At 46.0% G+C, this 26,742-nt stretch overlaps 1 protein-coding gene across 1 annotated transcript; it reads right to left on the reverse strand.

Annotated features, from left to right (window-relative positions):
• On the reverse strand, positions 1-26,742 carry Il20rb (interleukin 20 receptor subunit beta). Its single transcript, XM_028869962.2, has 7 exons — positions 26,291-26,742; positions 15,408-15,534; positions 13,684-13,874; positions 8,890-9,014; positions 6,757-6,907; positions 2,884-3,026; positions 1-1,427 (listed from the first exon to the last, which is right to left on the reverse strand). Exons 1-7 carry the CDS (start codon positions 26,328-26,330, stop codon positions 1,311-1,313), a joined length of 894 nt encoding a protein of 297 aa, XP_028725795.1. The 5' UTR covers positions 26,331-26,742; the 3' UTR covers positions 1-1,310.

Below are 26,742 nucleotides of genomic sequence, written 5' to 3' on the forward strand. Positions count from 1 at the left end.
AATGTTGGGGTGCATTGTTTAATTTTGCACACAGCATATATGTTTCCAGATCACTTGAAACATAAAATTAACACACTTCCCAAAAGAGCCAAAGCAGAAGTATACAACACAGTTGAAAGGCAGAGAGCCTTAGCCCACATCCCTGCGGAGAGCTGCCTGCCCTTTCTCCTGGAGATAGGGCCGTTGACCTCTGCGTTGAAGACTGGAAACACCTGGTTGAAACGGTTAGCCTCTCTCCACCCCTGTCTGGCTGGAGAGGCCCAGGAAGTCGGGGCGGAGACAAGTCAGCTCCAGGTTCCAGAGCCGGGAGGGGGTGGTAAGCCTGACTCTGCAGGGCCTCTTCCCTCAAGAAGCTTCCTCTTTTCATCCATCTCCAATGCAGCTCTTTTCTTAGCCTATAGGTAGTAAGGAGTGGTACCACCTCAAGTCGGAGGCTCCTGATGAGCATCTGGGAGGGGCTGAGAACATAGTGAACTGTCCCTTAGGAAGAGGACTCATGGGATTTCCTGTGGACAAGGCCCTAGGATCTGACGGCATTTCATGAACCCACAGCAGCATCCACGCAAGTCCCATCGTGGATGGGGCTATGGCCTCTCTCCACATCACTCTCAGGGAGCCTGCTGACCTATCACTTCAGCCAGGATTTGGCTTGAAGTGAAATGGCCCTCCGAGTCTTCCTTCTCTCAAGGTTTCCTCTGGGGAAGTGGGAAGTCCAAACCAACAGTGGTTTGCATTTGGTTTTGATACAGTTTTATTACTCTTTGATGTTTGGTATTTATTTGGGACAGGGTTTCACTACGTAGTCCAGGCTGCCTCCAACTTGTGATTTTTCTCGTCCCCTCCTCCCAAGTACGGCGATTACAGGCATGCATCCAGATCCGTGTATTCTTTTGACATTCTTAGCACACATGTATATCGCACAGTTCACAAGATCTGAATTCCCCATAGTGCCCAGCACCAATGGCCTTCCTGCCACCCTGCAAGTGCTGGTGTGTTCACACACAGAGACAGGGAGAGGGGTGTTTACATCGTGCCATTAATCCCCACCACAGGTGACAGAGATGGGGTCCAGAGGGATGAAGCCATTTCCCCCAGTGTCACTCAGCCAGCTCGTGGTAACTGCAGGTCTGGGGTCACCTCTCCTCACCACTCGCTGGCCCCACCACTTTGCCTCTGCTGGCTGTCACTGGACATGCACACAGCAGCCTCTTTGTACTTCTCTTGTCTTTTGTCCACAGAGGAAACCAGAAACACACACACACACACACCCATCCTGGGTTCTGGGTCCTGCAGATCATATTGTGAATCCATCAAGTCTGTGAGATCCAGACCCCGAAAAGATGCTCCGAGGACAGCACAGCCACGGCACAGATGTCCACCTCTTCCTTTCTGCTGCTGATCAGCTTCTGGGATGAACTGGTTATTTTCTAAAAAATTCATTTTCACAAAAAATCATTCATTAGGAATGTAGCAACAAAGAAGATCACAGAAATCCCAACTATTTAACTGTCTTTTTCGTGTGTGTGTGTGTGTGTGTGTGTGTGTGTGTGTGTGTGTGTTCTCATATGTGTAGGTGGGTTTATGGGCTCATACGTGCAGGCCCTAGGTTGACACTGGGAGTGACCCTTGACCCCTCACTCGGCATTTATGCAGCCTCTGGGGATTTGAACTCTGATCCTCATATTGGCTGCTTGTGTGGCGAGCACTTTAACCACTGAGCCATCTCCCCAGCTCTAGCTAACTTTCAAGCAACAACCTCCCACGACAACCCAACCCCCTCGGTCAGTGGCTCCCGGCATCTGCAGAGATCCTCTCCTAACCCTTTGTCTAGCAATTCCCACACAACCCTGCTGTGAGAACCAGTCCCACAAAACCTCAGCTTTGTGTGGTTGAGATCCAGGGGTGCCTCTGAAGAGTCACAGGTGGAACATGGGTGAGCTGCCGAGGCCTGCCCTCGCTCTTCCCCATCAACAGCACAGGCACACTAGGCCTACACCCTCCCAGAGGCTCAGAGCCATGGTCCATTGTTTTCAAGACTAAGATAAGCATCCTGGGCCTGGGGGGCACTGGAAGAAGAGCTTCCTGAGCAGTCACTGTGAAGGTCCATACTATTGCCCTTGCCTACTCCACGCCTATCCAAGGCAAAGCATATTCCACACCACGTGATCTTAAACCTGAGAGGCATGAGACTCTTGGCACAGCCTGAGTATGTTGACTCAGAACCTGGTACTGTCTGTAGCTGCTGTTAGAACTGGGGGAGACGAGAGAACTCAGAAGGCACTTCGGAAGACAAAGCTGCATGACTTCCCACTAACCACCCTGAGCTGGGCAACACAGCCACCCTCTTGATAATGCCAGGTCCTGTGGGAAGGCAGAATGGCCCTGCCAGGGCCTCAGGGAGGTCACTCTACCCTGGAAAAGGGAGGACTCACCCAGACCTTTTGATCAGGGGTTACTGTGACCTGAGCATACCCCCCAAAACCACGTGTTAGAAACAAATCCCCAGTGTAAGGCCTCAGCTTTATGAATATGGGCTATAAGGCCTTAAGGTTGAGTGTTTGATAACTCCTTCATCACTTAGGTGACACCTTTAGCCATGTTGTAAGAGCAAGAAGACCTTTACCCATAAGGCCCTTCAACCTCCATTCCACCACAACCACCACCCCAGCCTGCAGAAGCCAATGATCTTCTATTCTCTATAAATTGCCTAGTCTGTGATATCCTATTATAGCAGCACAAACAGACTAAGACAAGGAAAGTCCCATTAGCACTTTCTCCTCTCTCTGCATATCTTCATAAACCATGAAAAATGTGTCCATGCCCAGCTAAGGCCCATGATGCGTCTGGTCAGTGTCACAGTGAAAGGTAAAAGAATGCCCTTACCAAGGTGTCTGGAAGGACTACCGTGGGGCAGCAAGAGTACCGGAGCAGTTGGCCCATCTTCCAGATGGAGAGGAGTACAACCATGAGAATCAGCATGAAGCCAACAAATGTGAACAGAGCCAGCGCCAGCGGGAGAGCCTCTCCTGTGAAGAGAGCAGAGCAGAAGGCTTGGGAACACCAGGGAAGGGGAACCGCACCTCTGGGGGCTTCTTAGAGCTGCACTCAGGCCAAGACAGCAGGTGCCAGCACCAAGAGATCTGGGGTGTCCTCCAAATGGCTGCAGAGATAACCACCATTCTCCTAGAATCTCATTAAAGTACAGTTTTTTCAGAAAGCCACAGAGAAGATTACCATCTCTACCTTGTGAAGGGGAGGAAGGAATGTAAGGCATTGCCCATGGTAGCATGTACCTGGCACTACTGCCAGAGGAAGGCAGGCTGCCAGGCCCCAGGCAGGATGAGGGGGAGGTGTTGGAGCAGAACAGTCCAGAACAGGGTTGGGCGGAAACCAAAAACAAAGTGTTTCACAATTTGCTCTTGGCATTGACTCCTAAGATGGAGGAAAATATTAAGTCCCAAAACATTCACATTAAACTGACAGAACAAGCCCCCGTTACATGTTAGGTCTACTTCCGTCTCCCAGCATTCTGCTAAGGTCTAGGCCTCTGCTCCTCACAGTGAGCATCCCTTTCATAGAAGAGGATTTTTATGCTCAAGATGGGTTAATGATATACCCCAGGACAAACAGCTAGAGCTGGTTCCAAAGCCCATGACGAGTTTGCTAGCAAACACAGCAAGAAGCACCCAGTCTGAGCATGTAGAGATGCAGAGGAGGGGACAAGCTAGTGTCCCAGCTCTCTGTTCTGTCAACCTCAAGCAACCATTTATCACCTCCTGCCTGAACTGTTCGCTCACAATGGTAGGAGTGACTCGGCCCATGTGGCTGTGGCATGTGGGGTGGGGCATGTGCATTGTCTTACTTTTGGAAAGTATTTTGGCAGTAGACATCGAGAGATGAACAATGTTAATACCCTTACAATCCCTCCTGTGATGTCCGTTCCAGAAAATCAGGCCAAGGAAGGAAGGAAGCGTGTGCATCAGTCAGTCACTTCACAGGAATGTCCAGACAAGAGCCACAGGCTGTCGCCAATCACCTGCCCAGTGGTCCCCTGCCACTTGTGCATCTCTGTATGCTGTGACTCTCCTCACAGCACACCCCCCACACACTGGAAAGCACCTCATGAGCTCACTAGCTTGCTGTTTATCTCCATAACTGGAAGTCAGGGACTCCCTTCTCTGCCCCAGTGGACAGGCCAGGACTTGGCATGTAGTCAGTGCTCTGCAAATACTTATTTTACTAGAAGAACAGCATCTTCGAGTGCCAACAGTCATGATTTAAATGCCAAGCAAAAGGCATTAATGTGAGACATTATGGAACATTGACATGGTAGGTTAGCAACTCATCTGTTAAAATGAGAAACAGAATAGACATATTACAGTTTGACCAATAATGGAGAAAGGACATAGTATTGCCATCAATAAGGATGTACTTACATACATTGGCTTACTGTGTGTCTTTAAAAAGTAAGACAAGCCAGGCATAGTGGCTCATGCCTTTAATCCCAGCACTTGGGAGGCCAAGGCAGGTGAGTCTCTGAGTTCAAGGCCAGCCTGCTCTATATAGTGAGTTTCAGGACAGCCAGGACTATATAGTAAGACCATGCCTCAAAGGAAAAAAAAAGTAAGGCAGACCCACACTGACACTAGGAGCTAGCTACAATGTTCTACAAAGCATAGCTGAGCCAGGTAGAGACAGGGAACACTTGGGTCCCTGTGTTGAGGAAGCATCGGAAGCTACAGACAATGGTGGAAGAATAAATGAAGGATTTGCCAGCAGAAACGCATATGTGACTTTCCTTGGTGTTGTGATCAAATACCTGATGAGAAGCAACCAGAGGACAAGTTTATTTTCACTCATGCTCCAAGGATTCATTCTGTCCTGGCAGGGAAGTTGTGGCTGCGGGGACAGTTCTCAGTTGTGGCCACAGGAACAGGAAGCTGCAGTTTACATTCCCCATGGCTCAGGAAACAGGACAGGAAGTGGGGTTGAGATTTAAACCTCAAGGTCCACCTCCCTGAGACCCACTTTCTCCAGCTAGATCAAAGGTTCAACAACCTTCCAAACAGTGCCACGAGCCAGGGACCAACATTGTTCAAACACATGAGCCCATGGGAGACATTCTACATCCAAACTGTAACAGCAACTCTCTTGAGCAGCATGGAGTAGGATAGAATATTTAACTCCTACTTTTTATAGTTCTGTATTATTTGGATTTTTCATAAGCTTGACATTTTTTACATACCAAGAAATGTTACTCAGAAAGTGTGCATGGAAAAATGTTATGAATGTATTTGTGAAGAAAAAAACAAATAAAACATGTATAACATGTATGTCATATAGGGCTACTACGTGTCTTCACATGAGTGACAGCTGAAGGGTCTTTGGAGGGCAACAATATCAAAGTTAAACGTGTGTCTTTTGACCAAGCTACTTTACTTCCAGGAATTTATCATTCAAACACACACACACACACACACACACACACACACACACACACACGCTGATAAATGTGATCTATGCACAAGGAAATGAATGCACTGATTACAATAGCAAAGCATTTTGGTAGGGGGGCAGGAATCTAACCCCACTAATCACAGATCAGTTAAATTAGCCAGCACACACTCACAAATGGAATAGTATTTGATAATAAAGAAGAAATGATGGAATTTCTTTGTCATTTGGAAACATCTACAAGATACATAAAAGCAAGATTCAGAACAGTGCATATGGTATCACTTTTACTTAAAAGATGATACATATGTACCTACTTCCATATACATGCCCTCATTTACATGTATATGAGTTTAAAAGTCTCCAGAAGAATGTATAAGAAACCCATACCAAAGGGAAAAGATGCAGGAACTATGTGGATGAAGAAGAGACATAGAGAAGATAATTTACATGTATATTATGTATTCTGGACCATATGAATAGACTATATGTTCAAAATAGTAATTTTTTTTAATCTAAGAAGTTATGATGAAAAGTGTTAACTAGTAGTGTTTGTATGGTGGGATCATGGAATGTAAGGTTTTGGTCCTTTTCAAAGAGTTTTTAATCACTGTAGGTTTCTTTAGACCATACAAAAATAAAGGGTCTAGGGAGATGTCCCTATCAGCAAAGTGCCTGGTATGGAAGCATGAGGACCTGATTGGGACCATGCACCCACATAAAAGCCAGGAGTGGTTGTGTACATCTCTAACCCTGGTGCTTGGGAGTCACGGAGGCTTGCTGGCCCGCCAGTCTGGCCAATCAGTAAGCTCTGGGTTCAGTGAGAGAGGCTATCTCATAAAATAACATGATAGAAATAGAGAAGATGCCTAATATCAGTCTCTGTCCTTAATACCCACATGTGCACATATACATACCTATACACATGTACACACACACACACACATTTTTAATTGTTTTAATTCAAATGAAGAGTTTTAGTGAAAAAAGGGATTCTATAGACTATAAGATCCCATCCAGACAAAGGAAGCCGTGATTTTGTTATACAGTGTGGTGCCTCCTTCCAAGGTAGGCCTGTAACATGTGCGCAGGAGGAGGAGGAGACTTTGGGGGAAAGTACTCCAGGCAACTGCTTAAGAAATCCAACCCAGCCCCCAGGGTGGGCTCCTTACCTGGGGAGAACTAGAGTTTACCTCAGAACCCACCAAACCCAGAAGCAAATATGTAAAGCCAGGGGAAGCCCTGGAACCATGGGTAGGGCTGCCAAGTGCGGGGACCCAGGGACAGGCCGGTTATCCTTACCTTGCATCTCCACACACTGAGTCTGGCTGAAGGCACTGTGTCTCCCAATGGCTTTCACCAGCGCCCGCGCCTTCACACAGTACACGGCCCCTGGTTCCATGGTCTCTAGGTGAACTGGACTGTCCCCACTCTTCACCACCTTAACATGTTCCTTTAAGAAATCAAACCACACTCAGTGCCTAAGGGCAATGGAGCTAAGTACAGCGGGGAGAGCTGGGCAGGAGAAAGTGTGGATAGTCCTTTTCCAGAGCACAGAGAGCATTCCCTCTCCTTTGTACATGGAGGCATCCATTTCCTCCTGCATCCACTCACTCATATTCATTAACGCTGTACTATGGACATAGGCACACAGCATGGGAGCTTGCATGTGGGAGAGAAATATTACTAAATACATTCCATGTAATGATGAGGAAAGATGTAATGAGGAGGAGGAGAAAGCAGGGCAAGGCAAAGAGAGTGGCGAGGAGGCACGAGGGTCAACAGGTGCTTAGAAACAGCCTCTCTAGCAGGATAACATTTGAGCAGAGCCCATCCACCTGTCCGTCCACCCTTCAACTCCCACTCTAAGCCCCAGGCCTGTGGAGGAGCCTGTAGAAGCTTGTGGGACCCAGCCCAGATGACTCAGGGTATACACACTCAGCAAAGAGCCTCCAGTCACAAGGGTGGGGAACAGGCCCCGCCCCCAGAGAATATGAAGTTGATGCACGCTCCCCCCTGCCACGCCTCAGCCTTTCTCCCACCCTGTTCCATCGGCCTGGCTGGCAATCCAGTGTCCTACGAGTGTGCTCCGACCCAGCAGGGTAAAATACTAGCCAACAGCCTGCCCCACCTGCCCACACCATGTTCCAAGGATCCCTATCCCACTCAACTGAGGGTGCCTGGGAGCGTGTGCACAGCCCCCAGACATTGCTATGTGACACTGAGCACTCCAGCCTGAGAAGGGTAGCCACAGAGCTCAACTGGCTGCCTGAAACCCACACAGCTCAGACTGATGAGCACAAGCAATGGGATTCATCCCTGAAGGATGTGGTCTTGGGAAACTGAATGCCTCGAACTGAAAAGGAGGACAAAGGGAGAAGACTGGGCGGGAGGGTCAGTCTGAGATGCCTTGAGGGGTCACGGAGGCACAGTCATAGGCATGTATAGGACTGGGAAGTGAAGGGGAGAAGCCACAAGAAGACCTTCCGTGAGAGAACAGCAAGGCTTCCACAGGCCAGGGTCCCTGAGTAGTTAAGACTGTACATCTGCCTGGTTCTGTGCTGGTTTTGCTCACAGATTTGGTGAGAGTCTCTGCTGCCCATACTGATCCTTCTGAGAAAGCTAGCTTTCTTTATGTCCACTGGAGTGGGTCACCAGACCTTGTCATTATAGCAGCTTAAACAGGGCTCCCCAGGGAGTGGTGTCCCCTTGTGTCTCTTAGTTTCACCTTGCTGCTGCTGCTGCTGCTGCTGCTGCTGCTGCTGCTGCTGCTGTTGCTGCTGCTCTGACCATCCTTCCATGAGTGCTGGCCTCCCACTCACCCCAGACTACAGCAACCTTCCCACGGAGAAGGGCAGCTCCCTTCCAGGCTTTCTGCACGACCCACCCGATCATAATTAGATAGGCTTATTCATAAGCCCGCTCCTGGCTCGCTGCCCCACTTCTGCGCTCTGCCAAGACACACACCCTCGAGAGGTTTGTGCCCACCTTCTGTGCTTTTGAAATCATCCGGAACACCCTGAGCTGGAACATCCTGGCCTGCTGCCCCTAAGTGTATGAGACTAGCTGATGAAGAAGAAGAAGAAAGAGGAGGAGGAGGAGAGGAGGAGGAGGAGGAGGAGGAGGAGGAGGAAGCATTCAAAAGGCATTAGGGGGTCCAGTGAGGTGGGGCACCAGAGAAAGGGAAGTAGTTCCCCAGACTTCAGTAGACCTGGCCTGAAAAGAGCCCAGGTGTCCTGGCCAAGGCCTAGGTTGAACAAAGGAAGGAGTTGAGGGATAGTTAGTTCTCTCATCTCTCCCTTCTCACACTTCACCCAAATCAGGCCACTTACACCATGAGCACTAGCTACAAAGCTGGACTTAACTCCTTCACCCCCAGAAAGCTGTGCTCCTCTGAGGCCTGACTCAAAGGCCAAGGTCAGTGGGAAGCCTCACCGTGGCGCCAGGCTCCTGACTCCAGTAGACCACAGGGAACTCAAACTGGGGCCCCAGGTCTTCCAGCTTAATAACCAGATGTAACCCATGTTCAGTGACCTCCATCCGGGGCGGAATGAGGACAGCTGTTGACAAGAAAAAGAAAAGAATCAAAGCCAGCTCCAGACAGAACGGATTTTTCTTGGGATAAAATGACCAGGTCATCAGTAGAAACATAGCAGTCCTATGGGCAAGGGAGGGGGTCTGTTGAGGGGTTCTAGTGTGTGGAATCACGTATACAAGCACTCTCCTGCACTCCATGGATGCTCATAAAATTCTTTTTAAATTCTATTTTTATTAAAATATGTTTTCAAAAATAGTGTGTGTGTGTGTGTGTGTGTGTGTGTGTGTGTGTGTGTGTGTGTGTGCATGCTTCCACTTGCATGTAAAACGTAGAGGCCATTTCTGTCCTCCCACCAGGTAGGTCCTGGGAATCAAACTCAGGTTATCATGTTTGGCAGCAAGTGCCTTTGCTTGCCGGGCCATCTTGGTGGCCCTCATAAAATGCCTTTTGAAGGATGACTACTGAGTGGAACCAAACGGCAAAGACTTACTACAATTCATTTTTTACTCCAAAGTCGTCTGTCCCTTCTCCAGGAGCCCCCGGAGAAGGGATGAAGGCCTCAAGTAAACATCACTTCCCCTTTTAAAGTGCATGCTCTGCCTCCTCTCTCCACCGCCTTATCTCATCCCTCTTCACCTTGTCTCCACTAGTGACCAGATGCTGTTCTTTAACGCTTGCTGAACACCTGCCTGGCTCTGAACTCCACTGCGCACAGCTGGCCTGGTCTTTGCCTTGGGAATGAATACACCCGACAGGGTCGCCCCCATCGCTCACACAGAGCACTGGCACATACTGGTGTCTGGTGCCTTGAAGACATCCGAAAATCAGCAGCCTGGGTGGCTTGGCCCTTCTGTTCGTGGCCCTAGGACTCTCATCTCACACAAAAACTGTCAGCAAGTCAGAAGCTTCTCACAGATTCAGACAATCGGTTCTGGAAATACAGCCCAAGCACAAACACCATCTTTCCTTGTCCCCAAGGGCCCACACAGGCTGCATGCCCTCCCTCGACACCAGTCTAGAAACTGCAGGACCAGAAGGACCAGAGTGATGGTTGGTATTGGCTTGGGAAGTAGGATAGGATGTGTCCTGGGCTAAATCCCTCTGCACTGGGGCCAAGGGACGTGGAGAAGAAAGACAGTTTCTAGATGGGATAGTCAGAGGGCAAAGTATTTTTCCCTTGCCGTCCTCGCTGGAGAAAATATCCCAGGGTTTGGTGAGCTGTCCCTCAAAGGGGCAAGAGAACTTGGGAAGTCAGGCCACCTGTGCAAAAGGAGCCAGTCCAGACACAGCACCACTGCCTCTCTAATATCTACAGACAGAAAAGGTCCACCTCCTGCATTTATAAGTCACCTATTATTGGAATCTGGGCCTCTGGTTGCCATCATTCTGACAGACAAAATGACCTGAAATTTTAGTTTCAAGAATTTTTTTCTTTCTTTCTTTCTTTCTTTCTTTCTTTCTTTCTTTCTTTCTTTCTTTCTTTCTTTCTTTCTTTTTTTTTCCAGTACTGGGGCAGAAACCTCTGCCCTACATACTTTATACTTCTCTCATTTGATCCACCCAGAAACTTCAGAAGGCAAATCTTATTCCCCTGGAACAGAGAAGTTAAGGGAGCTGCCCAGAGTCACACAGCTAACAGCCAGAATTAAAGCAATGTCAGTCTATATTTCTAGCCTCCCCTGTGTGAGGTGTTCATCCTCTGCAGTAGAGAATCACAATTCTGTCTGCATATGACAACAACCTGGGTAGAATTTTAAGTTCCAAGTAAATGGACGCTCACACCTCATTTAAATCGGACACCCCTGGAATGGCCCCAGACTGGTGGCCTTGAAGCTCCATATGACTGTAACATGAAATTGAGGTTAAGAACATCTGCCTTCAGTAAGGTTAAGAATAGAAGAACTCCGTGAGAAAACATTAAGATACAATTTTTCAAGTGGCAGAATGTCAGAATGGCCCTCTCAAATGGAAAGCAGGTGGAGTGCTTGTAAGAGATCAGGCGGTGGTGATGCATAACTTTAACTCAGCACCCAGGAGACAGAGGCAGGCGGATCTCTGTGAGTTCAAGGCCAGGCTGGTCTGTCTACAGATTGAGTTCCAGAAAAGCCAGGGCTACACAGAGAAACCCTGTCTGAAAAACCACCCCAGCTAAGTCACTGACTCTACTGCACATGAAGCCCATAGGATTCTTGAGAAAGATTCTGCTCTCTTCAGCACCTGCAAACTCCTATCCCTCGGGTTCCCCTGCATCGAGACCTTTTCCTGTTTATGCACAAGTTTCACTGTTCAGCCCCTCCCAAATAACTGTTGGCACTCCCTGATCTCCATCTGACCCGGCCTTCCTTCCAGCAAGAGCTGCCAGACCCCGGTGGAGTTCTTGGCTGGAGCTCCAGGCTCCCAGGTGCCAGAGGAAGTAGTGCTGGGTGCTGCCTGAACTCTGGCCAGAGGGAGAGCTGCAGTGTCATCCAGTGCCCATAAGCTTCCAGGTGCCTGCACTGGGGTCCTACCAATTCAGTGCCTGGGAAAGATGCCCAGCAGAGAAATCCACATTTTGCAGCAAAATCCTCCCTGGCATCCCATTCCAACAGTCCTGTGCTCCTCCTCTGCTCACTGGCACTCAGCACCAGCATCCCCAAGGCAACAATACTAATATTAACAAAAGCTGAGTGCTGTGATAAGACTGGACTATGTTGAACATCGACACATTTCGTTCCATGTAGTCCCCTCAACTATCCCATGAGGCAAAATATTGCATGCACACAGCTCTCAAGTTCCAAGTTGGATTTGAACCAGTCCTCATAATTCCTCAGGGCCAATTTGGGATCCCTCACCATCTAAACCCTCCTGACTTCTACTCAACATCCTTGGTCCTCAGTGACTTTACTTGTCTAATTACTAGATACTGGGACCTAATTTTCCTGAGCCCCCACTTCAAGCAGATCTTCTGTCACATGAAGAAAATGGGCCATTGAGGGCCCTGCCCTTCCCCAGCACCAAACTCCTAGCATCCCCCCACTTCCACCTTAGACAGGGGCCGCCCCTTTCTACCTCCACTCTGTCCTCTATGTGAGCCAGCTGCAACCATGGTCACTTCCTCAAGCACCACCCCGGGACCTCCTTAAGTCTCTCAGGAGCTTTCTGTTCCTTCTACCTACCCAGCCACCTCCTTGTATCCTTCCATCTACATTTTAAACGTTGAGGTTTCTGGGAGCTGTCCTGGATTCTCTTTATCCTCCCTACCTTGTCCCTGGACATTCACATCTATTTCCAGGCCTAGAGCTAGTAACTTGGTGTTGTATGTCTGGCTTTCACCTCTAAGGGTCCCAAGGCCTGATCTCCAGCTGCCAAGCAAGTGTCCACAGCATGCCATGCTGCAGAAACCTGAGCTCCAAAAACACATAGACAGAGTGTCTCCTACTCCTCAAGATCTGTTTCTCCTGTTGGGTTCTCTGCCTTGGACAGTGTTCTCACCAACCCAGGTAAGAAGTTAGATTCTGTCTTCCCACTCCATCCCCAATAACTGGTCCCAAGCTCTGTTCATTTTAAATGCAGCCATGTCTCCTGAATTCATCCACTCCCCTGTCTTAGTTAGGGTTTCTATTGCTGCAACGAAACACCATGACCAAAAAGCAAGTTGGGGAGGAAAGGGTTTATTCAGCTTAGACTTCCACATCGCTGTTCATCACCAAAGGAAGTCAGGACAGGATCTCAAGCAGGACTGGAACCTGGAGGCAGGAGCTGATGCAGAGGCCATGGAAGGTGATGCTTCCTGGTTTGCTCCCCCTGGTTTGCTCAGCCTGCTTTCTTATAGAACCCAGGACCACCAGCCCAGGGACGGCACCACCCACAAGGGGCTGGGGCCTTTCCACATAAAGCACCAATTAAGAAAATGCCTTACAGCTGAATCTTATGGAGGCATTTTCTCAATTGAGGTTCCCTCCTTTCAGATAACTCTAGCTTGTGTCAAGTTGACATAAGACTAGCCAGCACACACACACACACCATCTCCTCTGCTACTCTACAGGCCAGAACCCATCTTGGCTTAGCTGGAAGGTAGCAATTCCCCTCTCATTCTCCCTCTGCCCTGCAGGCTTACCCTACTCCAGGTCCCTTTCCTCCTGGTGGCCATAGTGTTTGCTGTGTAAGACATGGTCCAGATCCTCTCTTCTCCCATTGCTCCCATTGACTTGATCAAGCTCTATATAGGGCCAGCTGTTTCTCTACCCCACTGCCCGTTAGCTCTCACCTCATCCCAAACACACACATCCTTTCAGTCTAGCCACGGCTTGCACTTACCTGGATTCTTCTCTTCCCTTTCAATCATTTTCCAATTATAATTGCAATGGAAAAGTTATTTGCCAGCAACCACAGAGAGGAAACGTTTCTAGTATGTTAAATGTACAGATGTTTTTAAAACAACCAAGCTGCTCTCAGCAGTATGGGGTTAACGAGGCTCCAGATGGGAGAGATTTATGGAGCCATGATCCGAGTAAGAATCCTAGCGCCATGCTAGAACTTCAGTACCTGTAGACCCTAACAAGGACCGTCAGGACTGACTTCCAGAGTGGGGAAGGAGAAAGACAGCACATGAAACAGTCAGCAGTTTTATAAACATGTTTGGACATGTTAATTTGATGCTGAACATCTAAGCAAAGGTAGTTTCTGCAAGGGTGGGAAGGGGTGTGCCTTACTTGAGTTTCGATTAAAGGGGTGCTCCAGAGTGCTCCAGGCTGAAGTCTGTGAGCCCAGCATGGCCCTGACCCTGAAGTTATATGGTACTGTGGCAGTGATGTCATCAGTGATATCACACTCCAGACCTTTAGTGGGTGAGCACTGGCTGCTGGGGATCCAGATGTGGCTCATGTACAGGCTCTCGTACTCCCTGGCCAAGGAGAAGAAGGCATAGAGTCATACCGCACCCTTTGAGGTAGACTCCAAGAAGGTTGTAACTGCCTTTGTTCTACTTTGTGGGTCAGAACAGGCATCCTCTCCCCAACTCCAGATCCTCTACTTGCTTCCCACCCCAACCATCACTCGTGTTTATTCCTTGGGAATCTTAGCATAAGCCTCAGTCTGTCACTTCTTTCAGTGTCCACAGTCACCTCCCTCATCTCAGGCACCATCATGCCTTGCTGGCTGTGCTTTCCCATTCTCCAGACTCTGCTGTGGAGATGCCACCTTTCAAACACTCCACACAGCGGACCACGATGTTTCTGTACCTAACGGCTCTGTGTGAGACTCCAGCCTTCTCTCATCCTGCCCCCTAAGGATGCTGCTTCTACCCTACTGACCTGTGGCTCTCTCCTTCAAAATGCTGATCTTTTTTGACTTGGGCCTCTGACTAGCCAGTCACTGTCTCAAATGTTCTGACCCTGCTATCTAGACAGGTAGGGTATAAATATCACCTCCTCCAGAGGCCACCACCTAAGACAAAGGAGCTGCAAACTCAACTCTTTTGCATCAGCCTTCACAGCTTCCTATTAGAACTCAGAACTCTGCATGTGGCTCAGAGCCCTGCTGCCCATCACTCTTTCTGATGATGGAAAGGTTTTGCATCCTGTTGCTCCATGGGGGCAGTCACTGGCCATTTGTGGCTATAGACCATGTGAAAAAGGAAGAATGGGACTCAGTTTAATTTAAACTTAAATAGCTACTAATAGCTGCTAGTGGCTGCAAAACTGAAGAGAGCACACACACTTTAGTATCTCTTCCTCTAGAGCAGTGATTCTCAACCTTCCTAGTGCTGCGACCCTTTAATACCTTGTGTTGTGGTGACCCCCCACCATAAAATTATTTTGTTGCTAATTCATAACTGTAAATTTGCTACTGTTATCAACTGTAATGTAAATATCTGATATGCGAGCCCAGGGGTTGAGACCCACAGACTGAGAAACGATGTTCTAGAAGCTAGCTCTGTATCGAGAAATGGGAACCTCTGTATCCTTGAGCCTAGAAGCATGTCTACACGTGTAGGACTCTGCTTGTGCTTATTGCTGATGAAATACATTGAGCAGCAACTCTGCCAGTCACTTCTCAGCAACTGCTAGTACCTGGACAGCTGAAGAAAACTAGAACAGGTTCACCCCTGGGCCAGCTGAACTTTAGAGTCAAGACTTGTTTGGGCTTCTGGATATATACTCAGAGTCAAGAAAACTGTGGCCTCCTATACCCCAAAGGGAGTGGCTCTCCAGATTTGTCCATTCCAAGTCAGGCCCAGACTCACCAGACAGTTGGCTTACTGTTGAAAACAGGCACAACTTAAAGTATTTGGTCCCCACATGCATGTCCATTCACCAAGGGCTGGGCTGGGAAGAGCATCTACTCTTGGGCCTCAGAGTCTCCTGGAGCAGAGAAGGGCTATCCCTCTCGGATACGCTGTCTGAGAAGAAAAATGATTTACACAAGGCAGACTCACCCCTGGTACTCCACAAAATAGAGCACTGTCTCTCTGAGCTGGGCCACCGTGTTCCACATCAAGAGATGCTTCATGTTGATTGACAGAACAGTTAAGTTCTGTGGGGCAGGCAGAACAGCCACTCCACCTGGGATGAAATTCAGAGAGAAGCTGACCTCTAAGTGACAATTAGAGCTGGCATAGCTTCCGAGTCATCACACTTGTGCAAGTGCTAACTTTTACTCTTCTTGGTTTAGCTCTCCTTTTGTGACAGAAGAGCATATTTGTAGTAATAATGGCTAAGCTTTAGTGAATGTTGCTCATATTCTATATAGGTCATTGCTAGATTGTTACAGAATTATCCCATTTAATTTTCTTTTCTTCTCTTTCTCTTTTCCCCTTTCTTTCTTTCTTTCTTTCTTTCTTTCTTTCTTTCTTTCTTTCTTTCTTTTTTTTTTTGGTTTTGTTGTTGTTGTTGTTGCTAGTTAGTTAGTTTGTTTGTTTTTCAGTCAGGGTTTCTCTGTGTAGTCCTGGCTGTCCTGGAATTCCCTCTGTAAATCAGGCTGGCCTTGAACTCAGAGATCCACCTGTTTCTGCCTCCCAAATGCTGGGATTAAAGGCATTCATCACTATCCTGGCTTTTTGTGACCCTACTGATTATAAGGACCATTTTTTCCCATTATATAAACAAACAAAGCAGAGGCATGTTATTATTTGTTCATGGATATGTTTTTATTTTGTAGTTTTATTTTAGTGTGCATGTATGTGTATGGATGTGAATTTATATATGTCGTGGTGTATCTATGGATGTCAGAGGACAACTCCAGGATCCTCTTCTTCCTCCAATGGGAATCATGTTCAAACTTGGGTCATCAGGTTTCCATGAAAGCATTTTTATTTGGTGAGCCATCTCACTGGCCCTATTTACGTTAATGAACATATTAAAAAATGTACCCATTGGCCGGACGATGGTGGTGCACACCTTAAATCTCAGGACTCGGAGGCAGAGGCAATTGGATCTTAGTGAGTTTGAGGCCAGTCTAGTCTACAGATCGAGTTCTAAGACAGCCAGGACTGTTACACAGAAAAACCCTGTCTTGAAAAACACACCCACCAAAAAGGTACTCACTAGTGTATTAACACATGTATGCAATGTGTTACTTGAAATAAAAGCAAATTTATCTATCTCAAATATTTATTGTTTCGTTTTAGTTCAAAGTCTTCAAACATCCTATGTTCTGGGCCTTGGAAATACAATTTTTTTCCTCTATAATTAGTCTTCTGTGCAACAGGACAGCAGAATAAGCTCTGCTATCTTACTGTAACTTAGTAGCTGTTAACCAATCTTTGCCTGTCCTCTCTCTGTACCCACTTCTCTCTCCATTCTCTGGTTACCACTGTCATTCCATGCTAAACTTCTAAACATACACGAGGTCAACTCTTTGATAGTCCACCTAAGAGTGAGATTGTGTGATATTTGTCTTCCTGTGCCTTGTTCATTTTATTTAGCATAGTATCTTCCACATCACCCGTGTCTGCCTTTTATGGCTGAACAATATCCGACTGTGTATAGGTACTTTTATCTATTTGTCTGTTGATGGACATTTAGGTTATTTCCACATCTTGGCTTCTATAAACAGTGCAGCAGATGTCTTCACATAGTTATTTAATTTTCCTTTGGATGTATTATATAACCAGTAGTGGGATAGCCAAGTCATATGATGCTTGCACTTTGGACTTTTTGAGGAAGCTCCACTCTGCTTTCCATAAGGATTATAATAGCTTACATTCTCAGTAATAGTTTGTACCAGCATTTGGCTTGTTATTTTTAACTTTTTAATGAAAACCACTTTTACTGTGGTCCTGGGTATGAAACCCCAGGGGTTTACACATCTGAGGTAAGTAGTCTCCTACTGAGCTACATCCCCAGCCTGGGGTGAGGTGATAATCTTATTTTGGTTTTATTTTGTTGGGATGATTAATGGTGTTACACATTGCTTCACATACTTGCTGGTCATTGGTATCATGTACTTTTGAGAAATGTCTAGTTAATTTTAATTTCCATTTCAATCAGTTTGTTTATTGACTTACTGTTGAGTTCCTTCTGGAGTCTAGATGACAGCCTTGCTGCCAGACTGACCTGGATTCAGGCCTGGACTCAGGCCTGGACTATGTCATCTCATGCAACCCGAATAACCTGAGCCTCCCACTTCTTCATGGCAAATCCACTCAGGCTCTTGCCAGTTTCTCATCATGTCTCTCTCCAGCTTCTGCCATCCTTGGGCACCAGAGCACATTAATTTGTGACCAACAAGGCCAAATGGGGCATCAGAGGCCAGGTGGGAAGCTCTGACTCAGGTCTACTGTAGAGATAACCCAGCAAAGAAGGGGTACCAAAACAACTCAGAGACTCCACCCCGGGAAGACTGCAGGCCCAAAGACCCATGTGAGGCACAGAAAACAACTCATATGGGTAACGGCAATGTGTCCAGAGTATCCACACAGTGGCACTACAGTCTGCATAGAACAAAGCTGCACCTGCACTGATAAGGACTTCCGGCAGCCCAAAGCTCAGCCTTCATGTAGCCCTTGGGTGCAGTCTGGACCCTCTGCAACCATTCTTCTCCCTTCCACGTGCTCTTCTTTCAGTGCCCAGCACCTGCTCCTTTGCTGTTACTGGCACAGTGATGGTATCAATGTCATGACAGAGTGACAGCTGGGACCTTTACCTAGGACCCTTCTGTTTCTGCCTCTAGATTGGCATCAAGCCTTGTGAACACGAGGGAGAAGGATTGCTCCTGAAACCCCTGTCGGGCTGGTCCCTGCCTCTTTTCTAACATAGGACCCTGGTGATGAGCCTTCACGTCATCCTTAATGAGCTCACTCTGCCTGGGAAGGAAGACCTGGGACACCCACAGGGGGGCTTCTTGCCTTTCCAGCCTCAACATCTTTATTTCTGTGTTCTTTTTCCAGTTCATTATTTTTTTAATAGGTTATGTCCACAAAAGAACAGGCTTCACAAAACTCTCAAATGTCTGCTAGGTGGTGGTAGCACAAGCCTTTAATCCCAGATAAGAGGATCTCTGAGTTGGAGGCCAGCCTGGTCTACAAAACAAGTTCCAGGACAGTCAGGACTGTTACACAGAGAAACCCTGTCTTGAAAAACAAAACAACAACAACAAAATCCTCTCAAATGTGCACTGCACATTCTTGATCACACCTGCACCACCCTATTCTGTTTCCCTCCTTGTTTCCAGTGGTTCACTTTTTCTTCACAAAAAGCCACCCTCTACCTTCATGATTTATTACTTAAACAAACTTAGATTCTGCATATGAGGGAAAATAGTATGTGTCTGAGTCTCCATTATCTTGCTCAACATAATGATTTCAGGTTTCATCCATTTTTCTTCAAATGACATGATTTTATTCTTTTGAGACAGGATCTCACTATGAAGCCACAGCTGGCCTGGAACTCATTACGTAGCTTGGCCTGGTCTCAAACTCCCAGCAACACTCTCCCCTACCCCCAGGCTATGGAATAGTCAGGCATGGTCACTCATAACCATAAACTCAGCAGTTGGGCAGCTGAGTAGAAGATTAAGTTAGAAATAAGCATAATGAGTTCCAGGCTGCTACAGAGTTAGACCCTATCTCATTGTTTAAAAGAAAAAAAAAAAAAGATTATGAACTAGAATAACTAAAACTCTGTCTGTCTGTGTATGTGTGTGTGTCTGTGTGGTGTGTTGTCTATGTATGTGTGTGTATTTGTGTGTCCGTCTATCTGTCTGTGTGGTACATGTATTTGTATATGTCTGTATTTGTCTATATTTGTCTATGTGGTATGTGTATTTGTGTGTGTGTGTGTGTGTGTCTATGAGTGTGTTTGTCTCTATGTGTGTCTATGTGATCTGTGTATTTGTGTATGTGTGTACATCTCTCTTTGTGTGTGTATACATATGGTGGTGCTGGGATTTGAACCCAGGACCTTGTGAATGTCATAAACATGTATTGTATCACTGAGCAAAACCCACGACCCCAACTAAAACAAGTTTGAAAGAAAGCAGGTCATGAGATGACTCAGGCAGTAAAATGCTTGCTGCTCAAACTGATGAGAGCCCCAGAACCCATGTAGAGGAGAGGAGAAAACCAACTCTACAACGCTGTCCTCAGACCCCCACATGGGTGCCATGGCATTTGTTGCCCCCAATAATAAATAGTAAGTTTTGTTTTGTTTTGGTTTTTTTTTTTGTTTTTTTTTTTTTGTTTTTTGAGACAGGGTTTCTCTGTGTAACTTTGTGCCTTTCCTGGAACTTACTTGGTAGTCCAGGCTGGCCTCGAACTCACAGAGATCTGCCTGGCTCTGCCTCCCAAGTACTGGAATTAAAGGCGTGAGCCGCCGCCGCCGCCGCCGCCGCCGCCGCCGCCGCCGCCACCACCACCACCCAATAGTAAGTATTTTTTAAAGAGTAAGAGCAGAGGAACCAATCCACACATTCCAAGACTTATAGTAATTAAGACTGCAATGTGTGGTATCAGCAAAGATAAAGATACACATATCAAAAGGCAAAAATAAAGACCTCAGGGACAGATCCACTCAAACATGCTCAAGTTTGATTTGATAAAGATACAAAGCAATTCAGTAGAGAAAAGGGTATCCTTTAAAATAAATAATAGTGGAACAGTTCGGTATGTGCAGGGGAAATAAATCTCAACCTAAACCTCACATATTATATAACAATGAACTTAAACTGGATCTTAACCATTACCTCACCAGGGATGACTGTCTAGGATACATAAAGAACACCCAAAACTTAATATCAGGAAATCTACATAAAGATAAAACGAAAAGGCATGAAGAGAGATTTCACCAACAGAAATTCAGAGAGTGCAATAAGCACATGAAAAGATGTTTAAATTGGAGTTGGTGTCATGGCTCAGTGGTTAAGAGCATGGGGTGCTCTTCCAGAGGACCCAGGTTCAATTCCCAGCTCCCACATGGCAGCTCACAACCACTGCAACTCAGTTCCAGGTGATCCAGTATGTTCTTCTAGCCTCCAAGGGCGCTAGGAACACATGCCGCCCAAACACCCAGACACGTAAGTACATTTTGTTTATAAAGACGTTTAAATCATTTGCTAAGGAGGAAATGCAAATTAGCACCACCATGAGACAGCACTACTGTGGAGTTAACGTTACAAAACTAAATCCTGGCAACAGGACAGAGACGATAGATCCCTCAGACACGGCCGGTAGACTTGTAAATCAGCACATTGATTCTGGAAAATCATTTAGCAGGTTTTTTTTTTTTAACTAAATATGCAATTACCATCTGATTTAGCAGTTGTGATCTTGGGCATTTATCCTAGAGAAATGGAAACTTCTGCCACGTAAGATCCAAATATGAATGTTTAAAATTGAACTTGAATTGGCCCAAGTGTCTTTCAATAGGTGAATGCTCAAACAAGCAGGTAATGAAAGGGGGCACGAGCAAGGAACCCAGGTGGCCTCTACGACCCTGATGGCCTCCAAAGGGACACGGTGCTGCTAACATGATCCGAGCCTTTCACTCAGCAGACACGTTAGTTCCACTGGAAATTATCTCAGACTTTCAGAGATGCACAACAGCGGAGGGAGCTTCTGGATTCCCTCGCCGGTCCGTCCTTGCATCCACAGACACGGGGTGACTAAAATAAGACAGCTCGTCGCTGCCACGTCACTCAGCTCCGGGCTTTCTCACTTTCACCAGTTTCCCCCTCTCATGCTTTATTTTCTGTCTTCCAGGAACCAGTCCAGGACTCCCGTGCAGCTGTCACACCTAGTTAGTCTCTTCCAGTCTGTTCTCAATCTGTCTTGGTCTTTTATGACCTTGACATTTCTGAAGAGCACTGGTGGGCTGTTTTATAGCTTTGTTCTCAGTTTGGGTCTGTCTGTTTTCACATGATTGAAGTTCCACATGTTTTAAGGGTAGCTTGCTTTATTGGATGTCTTTGTCATTACAGCACCATCTTTTTTTTTTTTTTTTTTTTTTTTCCGAGACAGGGTTTCTCTGTGTAGCTTTGCACCTTTTCCTGGGACTCACTTGGTAGCCCAAGCTGGCCTCGAACTCACAGAGATCCGCCTGCCTCTGCCTCCCGAGTGCTGGGATTAAAGGCGTGCGCCACCACTGCCCAGCCATACAGCACCATCTTACACTTGGGAAACTTCCCTCAGACACATGCCTGAGAGTTCCTTTAGCATCCTTCATGAATCTCTCAAAGGCTGATGAAGCGCACCCCCCCCCCAACACTTGCATCCTAGTTTCCAAGGGGAGATTAGTCTTAGGTTGTCCCTTTCTTCATGTTAGCTGGAGAAAGGTCTCAGCTATGTGATAGAATCCTGAGAGAGGTGCTCAGGACAGTAATTGGTCAGCAGTTGGTTCCAGACAGGCTGTAACATCTTTGGCCTTGGTCCCGATAGTAAGACTCATGGCTCCCCACACTCCAAGTCATATCCTTCAACTACTGCTTTGCCCTATGAAGTCCAACCACAGTGACTGGAGTCTGGTCTGAGGCTGTGAATACTCCATCTGAGTGAGGTTGTTGCTGTGTGCCTCAATGTAGTAAAGCCATGTGTCCCCAAAGCCAAATATGCTCCTCTTGGCCCTCTTCCATGAGGTACAGCAGTGGGGCATCAGCATTCTCCAGCAAGGTCTACCATGCATTTTTTGCTGAGGACATTCATTTCCATCTGTGTACTCCTTCTACGTGCATTGGAAGAGGTAAGCCCAAGCAACTGGTTACAAAATACACGTTTTGCCTTGGACTCTCTGTAATTACCAGTGACGTTAATCGTGATCTGCAAAGCTACAATTTACTTGTTAGAGTTAATAAACATACTGGGAGAGATATGTGAGTATGTAAATCCTTCTCACCCTTTCACACATTCGTTGACAGGTGTTGGTAGGTGGTTCTCTCAGCGACCACTGCAGTTAGACTCTGAGTCTCTTCATTGAATTGGGATTCTCCTGGAAGGAAGGGCCATTCCTCCTCCACTGTTTGTTATGTTTTCAGTGAGTTACTTATTGGGATAGACGCATAGGTACTGGTTTCATTTTATGGTTAAAATCCAATGCTACTATTATTTGTTATTCAGTTGTTCCTGCTTCGGCCTATTAAAACTCTTTCAGGTTGATTCTTGTATCCATTTGACTGCTTGTCTCCCATCTCCCACTCTTTTTCCATTCTATTTTGTCAATCGACTTGGTTCTGTATTGTTTTTTGTTGTTGTTTTGCTTGTTTTTCTTTTGTTTTGTTTTTTGTGTCTTTGATTCTGTTTGTTTTTGTTGTTTTTTGAGACAGGGTTTCTCTGTGTAGCCCTGGCTATCCTGAAACTCACTCTGTAGATCAGGCTGGCTACTCAGAGACCTGCCTGCCTCTGCCTCCCAAGTGCTGAAATTAAAGCATGCGCCACCACTGCCCAGCTTGTATTGCCTTTTATGTTTGTTTGTTTGTTTGTTTGTTTTTGAGACAGGGTCTATGTAGCCTTGGCTGGTCTCAAAATCAAAGTGATTCACCTGTCTCTGCTTCTGAGTGCTGAGATTAAATGCATGGATCACCACACTCAGCCTTGTCAATAGGCTTTAAAATAATAACTTTAGATCCACAAATTTCAAAGATAATATAAGCTCCAACCAATGCTAACATTTTATGTAACCACAATACAGTTATCAAAACTGTGGGACCAATGTGGGTCAATTACCCTAACAAAATTGCAGACTTGATTTGGATTCTGCCAGTTCTTCCACTAACAACTTTTTCCATTCCAAGATCCAACCCAAGATCCTATGCTACATTTAGGCCCTCATCCTATTTTAAGCACTTCATTGCTTACCACATGATGCTCCTGTCTCATCTTGCACTTCCCTGCCCAGTCCTGTAAGCATCCACTTCTCTAAAGAGCCCCACCCAGGGAGTTTCAAAAATCCCAGTGCCTCCGCAGCACCCCAGATGAATTTAGAATCTCTGGCCTTGGTAGTTACATATATAAAAGCTCCCCCAGTGACTCCAATGTTCATTTGAGACTGGGACACTGACCTAGAATTTACTTCTGGTGGATACAGAATAGTTTGAAATGTGTTAAATCCCCAAATATTGGTGGTTTCAGTGTATTTTCTGGCAGACTTTACGTTTACTGTAAACAGGGGCCAGTTCTGTTCATCTTGAATTAGCACCCAGCCCAGCAGACACAAAAGAAACTTAGAAACACTGAGTGAAACTGAGCAAGTGAGCCACATACAGCTTGACTCCTGTAAGATTAGCCTAGACCTGGTGGTTTTCCTAATCTCTCAGCCATTTTAGTCCTTTTAGCTGCTCTAAGATTCATGTCTCCTAAACACTCATCTCCTAAGATCTTAGTTGGAGGGAGGCAGCAGGAAGACTGCCCTCCATAAAGCCACTGGGCAGACTTCCTGGCAGAAACTGCTGCAGCTCTTCCTGCCCCAACCCTCCTGGTCCCCCTCTGCTTGTTTGGCTCTTCTTCACATCTTTCCCCAACAGTCTTTAAAGTAAATGTACTGGAAAAGGCATCCCCTAAGTCCTTCACCTTATCACTCCTCCCTTTTACCAGCCTGCATCCACATCTCCCCTTCTGTGTAGAAACACAGAAGGACGAAACACACTCGGGAGCTGGCTAAATCAGAGTCAAACCCCAACTCCCCTATTTATTAACTATCTGGACAAAGAACTGAACCTTTCTGAGTCTTGATTCCTAGTGTAAAACGGGGAGCATCAGACCTGCCTTGCAGATGAATGTGAATTGTCTGAAGAACATTTGTTGCTAATCCAGAGCATACCACATACTCAGAAATGTGAGCTATGTCTAATGGCACAGGCTTTCAATCCCAGCTACCTGGGAGGGTGAAGCAAGAGAACTGTAAGTTCAAGGCCTGCCTGAGTTACAGAGCAAGCTCAAGGCAGCTAAGAAAATTAGGGAGACCCCATCTGAAACATGAACAGTTAAAAAAGAAAAAAAAAAAGAAGAAAAAAAAAAAAGGCAGGGAACAATGGCTCTGAGAATACACCCAGCAGTTGAGCAACTACTCCAGCATGCTAAGGTCCTAGGTTCAATCTCAGGAAAGAAAGGAAAAAAGGGGGTGGGGGGCAGTTGTGGCTCTCAGTCATTGTTTTTAATTAGTAAGAATCAATTTCCTGAATCACTCACTAGGATTTGGAAGGGACAAAGCAAGACACCTTTACTCATCTGCCCAGTGACTGAGTAAGCAATAGAAGCCCATTCTGCACTTGCAAAGTTCACCTCCACAGTCCTGAGCAAATGCTCAACATTGCATGAATCAACCTTAGCTAAAGCAATTGTTTTCTGACACCACCATTTGCATTACCAACAGATCAGAATAATCAACACTTGAGGCAGGGATGTTGAAGTCTTTAAAAGTTTGTTATTTGTATTGTCTTGTTTTAACCCCTCAAGACTTCAAGGTGGCTGTTACAAACATTTCACAGATGAAGAAAATGAAGTTATATGACCAGCCACTAAACTAGTTAATCACACACACACACACACACACACACACACACACACACACACACACACACACACGAGAGACAGATACTCGGTGTGGGAGCAGGGGTGGGCACAATACACTTGCCACGGGAAGTTTGCAGAGGTCAGAGGACAACTTGAGGAAGTTGGTTCTCTCCTTCTATCATAAGGGTTCTGAGGATTGAACTCAATTCATCAGACTTGGCAACAAGTACCTTTACTACCGAACCTTCTCACCAGCCCTACTGGAGAACTATAAGAATAAAGGCTAAGGCAAGAAAGTAAGGATAGAATTCACAAACTGTGAAGACAGCAAATGACTTGTGATCTATACTTATTTTCTAAAAGTAATAAGAAATGGGCTCAAATAAATATAGGGTGAGACCTGAATATACAGATGAGACATGAGCAAAATTTGGACATCATTTGCTGAACCTTTGGAACTATGAAGGTTTGGGGGTCAGGAATACCATCCATTTCCATGTAGGCTGAACATTTCCAAGTTGCCTTAGTACTGATTTGTTGCTTAAGTATTTAAAGCTCCCACTGACACCACAAAGTAACCAATACCTTGGAATATTAAAACTAGAAATTTCTCTTGAATGCTGTTTGACTTGAAGAAGCATTAGCAGGCAAGGAACAGCAGCTTGGGAACAAAGAGGTAATTACAAGGAGCCACGAGTGGACCAGAAAATTATGTCATCTTACTGGCAGAGAAAATGCCCCAAACCAAATCTTTTTTAAATGGCATGAAGTAACTTTTTCCTGTGATGATCAAGAGAAATCTAATTTTTATAACTTTTATGCCCAAAATGAAGTTTATAAATTATGTTTTTTGTGTTTGTCAGAATTTATCATTTAAGTGCCACACAGAAAATGACTACAATAACTATATTTTAACCCTTCAAATACCAAATGAAATAAATAGCAAAGTGCACAGAGCTCTGTAAACTATACTGATGACATCTTTTTAGATTGGTCTGTGGATATTGGGGGGAAATTTTTCCAAATAGAATGCAGGCATTTGAAATGTGGAAGATGGAGATAAAAAGGTTTAGAAAAAAAAAAAGTTTTTACACTGGGCGGTAGTGGTATACTCCTTTAGTCCCAGCACTGCAGAGGCAGATGGATCTCTGTGGGTTCAAAGCCACCCTGGTCTACAAAGAAGAGTTCCAGGACAGCCAGGATTGTTATACAGAGAAATCTTGCCTCAAACAAACAAAACACCAAAAACCAAACCAAAACAAACAAATTTAAAAAAAAAAACAAAAACATTTTATAGCTCAACTCCAAACCCAAGAAAGTACTGTCACCTTCTTAACCTATATTCAAGGCTCAAACTCAGATGTGTGTAAGTTCTTTCTTACCTGTGAGAAAACATGAGATCAAGCCACAGAAAAGCCACATGATAAGACTTGTCCAGACTCCTTGTGGAACCACTGTGCCGGCTTGAGTTTGGTTGTGAGGGTCTCTGGCATACTTAGTTTGCCCTGAAACACTGTTTCCTTCCAGAATGAAGTTTTCTGTCCATCCTAGCCATCTTGCTTCAGGAAGCAGATGTTGGTGCTGAGGTCAGAGTTGCAATGAAGCTTGAATTGTTCTGCAAAGTGGAGCTGGCCCAAATGCTCAGAATGGGCGTACTCTGCAGCACCTTCCTTTCTGTCCAAACCCAGATATTGCATCAAGGGGAGCGGCCTGTCACAGAGAGAGAGTTCCAGAGAAATGATAACCAGGGAACTTGAGACATGTGCCTGAGGGAGACATCTGAGTGTATACAAGATCAGTTGTGGACAGCCTGGGCTCTTCCCAGAAGTCATTG

This window comes from Peromyscus leucopus, chromosome 7 (genome assembly GCF_004664715.2).
Source record: "Peromyscus leucopus breed LL Stock chromosome 7, UCI_PerLeu_2.1, whole genome shotgun sequence".
Taxonomy (NCBI): domain Eukaryota; kingdom Metazoa; phylum Chordata; class Mammalia; order Rodentia; family Cricetidae; genus Peromyscus; species Peromyscus leucopus.

Bases quoted from the DNA above. Each gene is read 5' to 3' on its own strand.
- Il20rb (XM_028869962.2), bottom strand. From the start codon at position 26,330: ATGTGGCTTTTCTGTGGCTTGATCTCATGTTTTCTCACAG. The intron at 6,908-8,889 runs GTGAGGCTTCCC...GATTTCTTAAAG, and splicing joins GTCAGGAGCCTGGCGCCACG to GAACATGTTAAGGTGGTGAA. The intron at 3,027-6,756 runs GTAAGGATAACC...CTCTCTTCACAG, and splicing joins TCAGTGTGTGGAGATGCAAG to GAGAGGCTCTCCCGCTGGCG.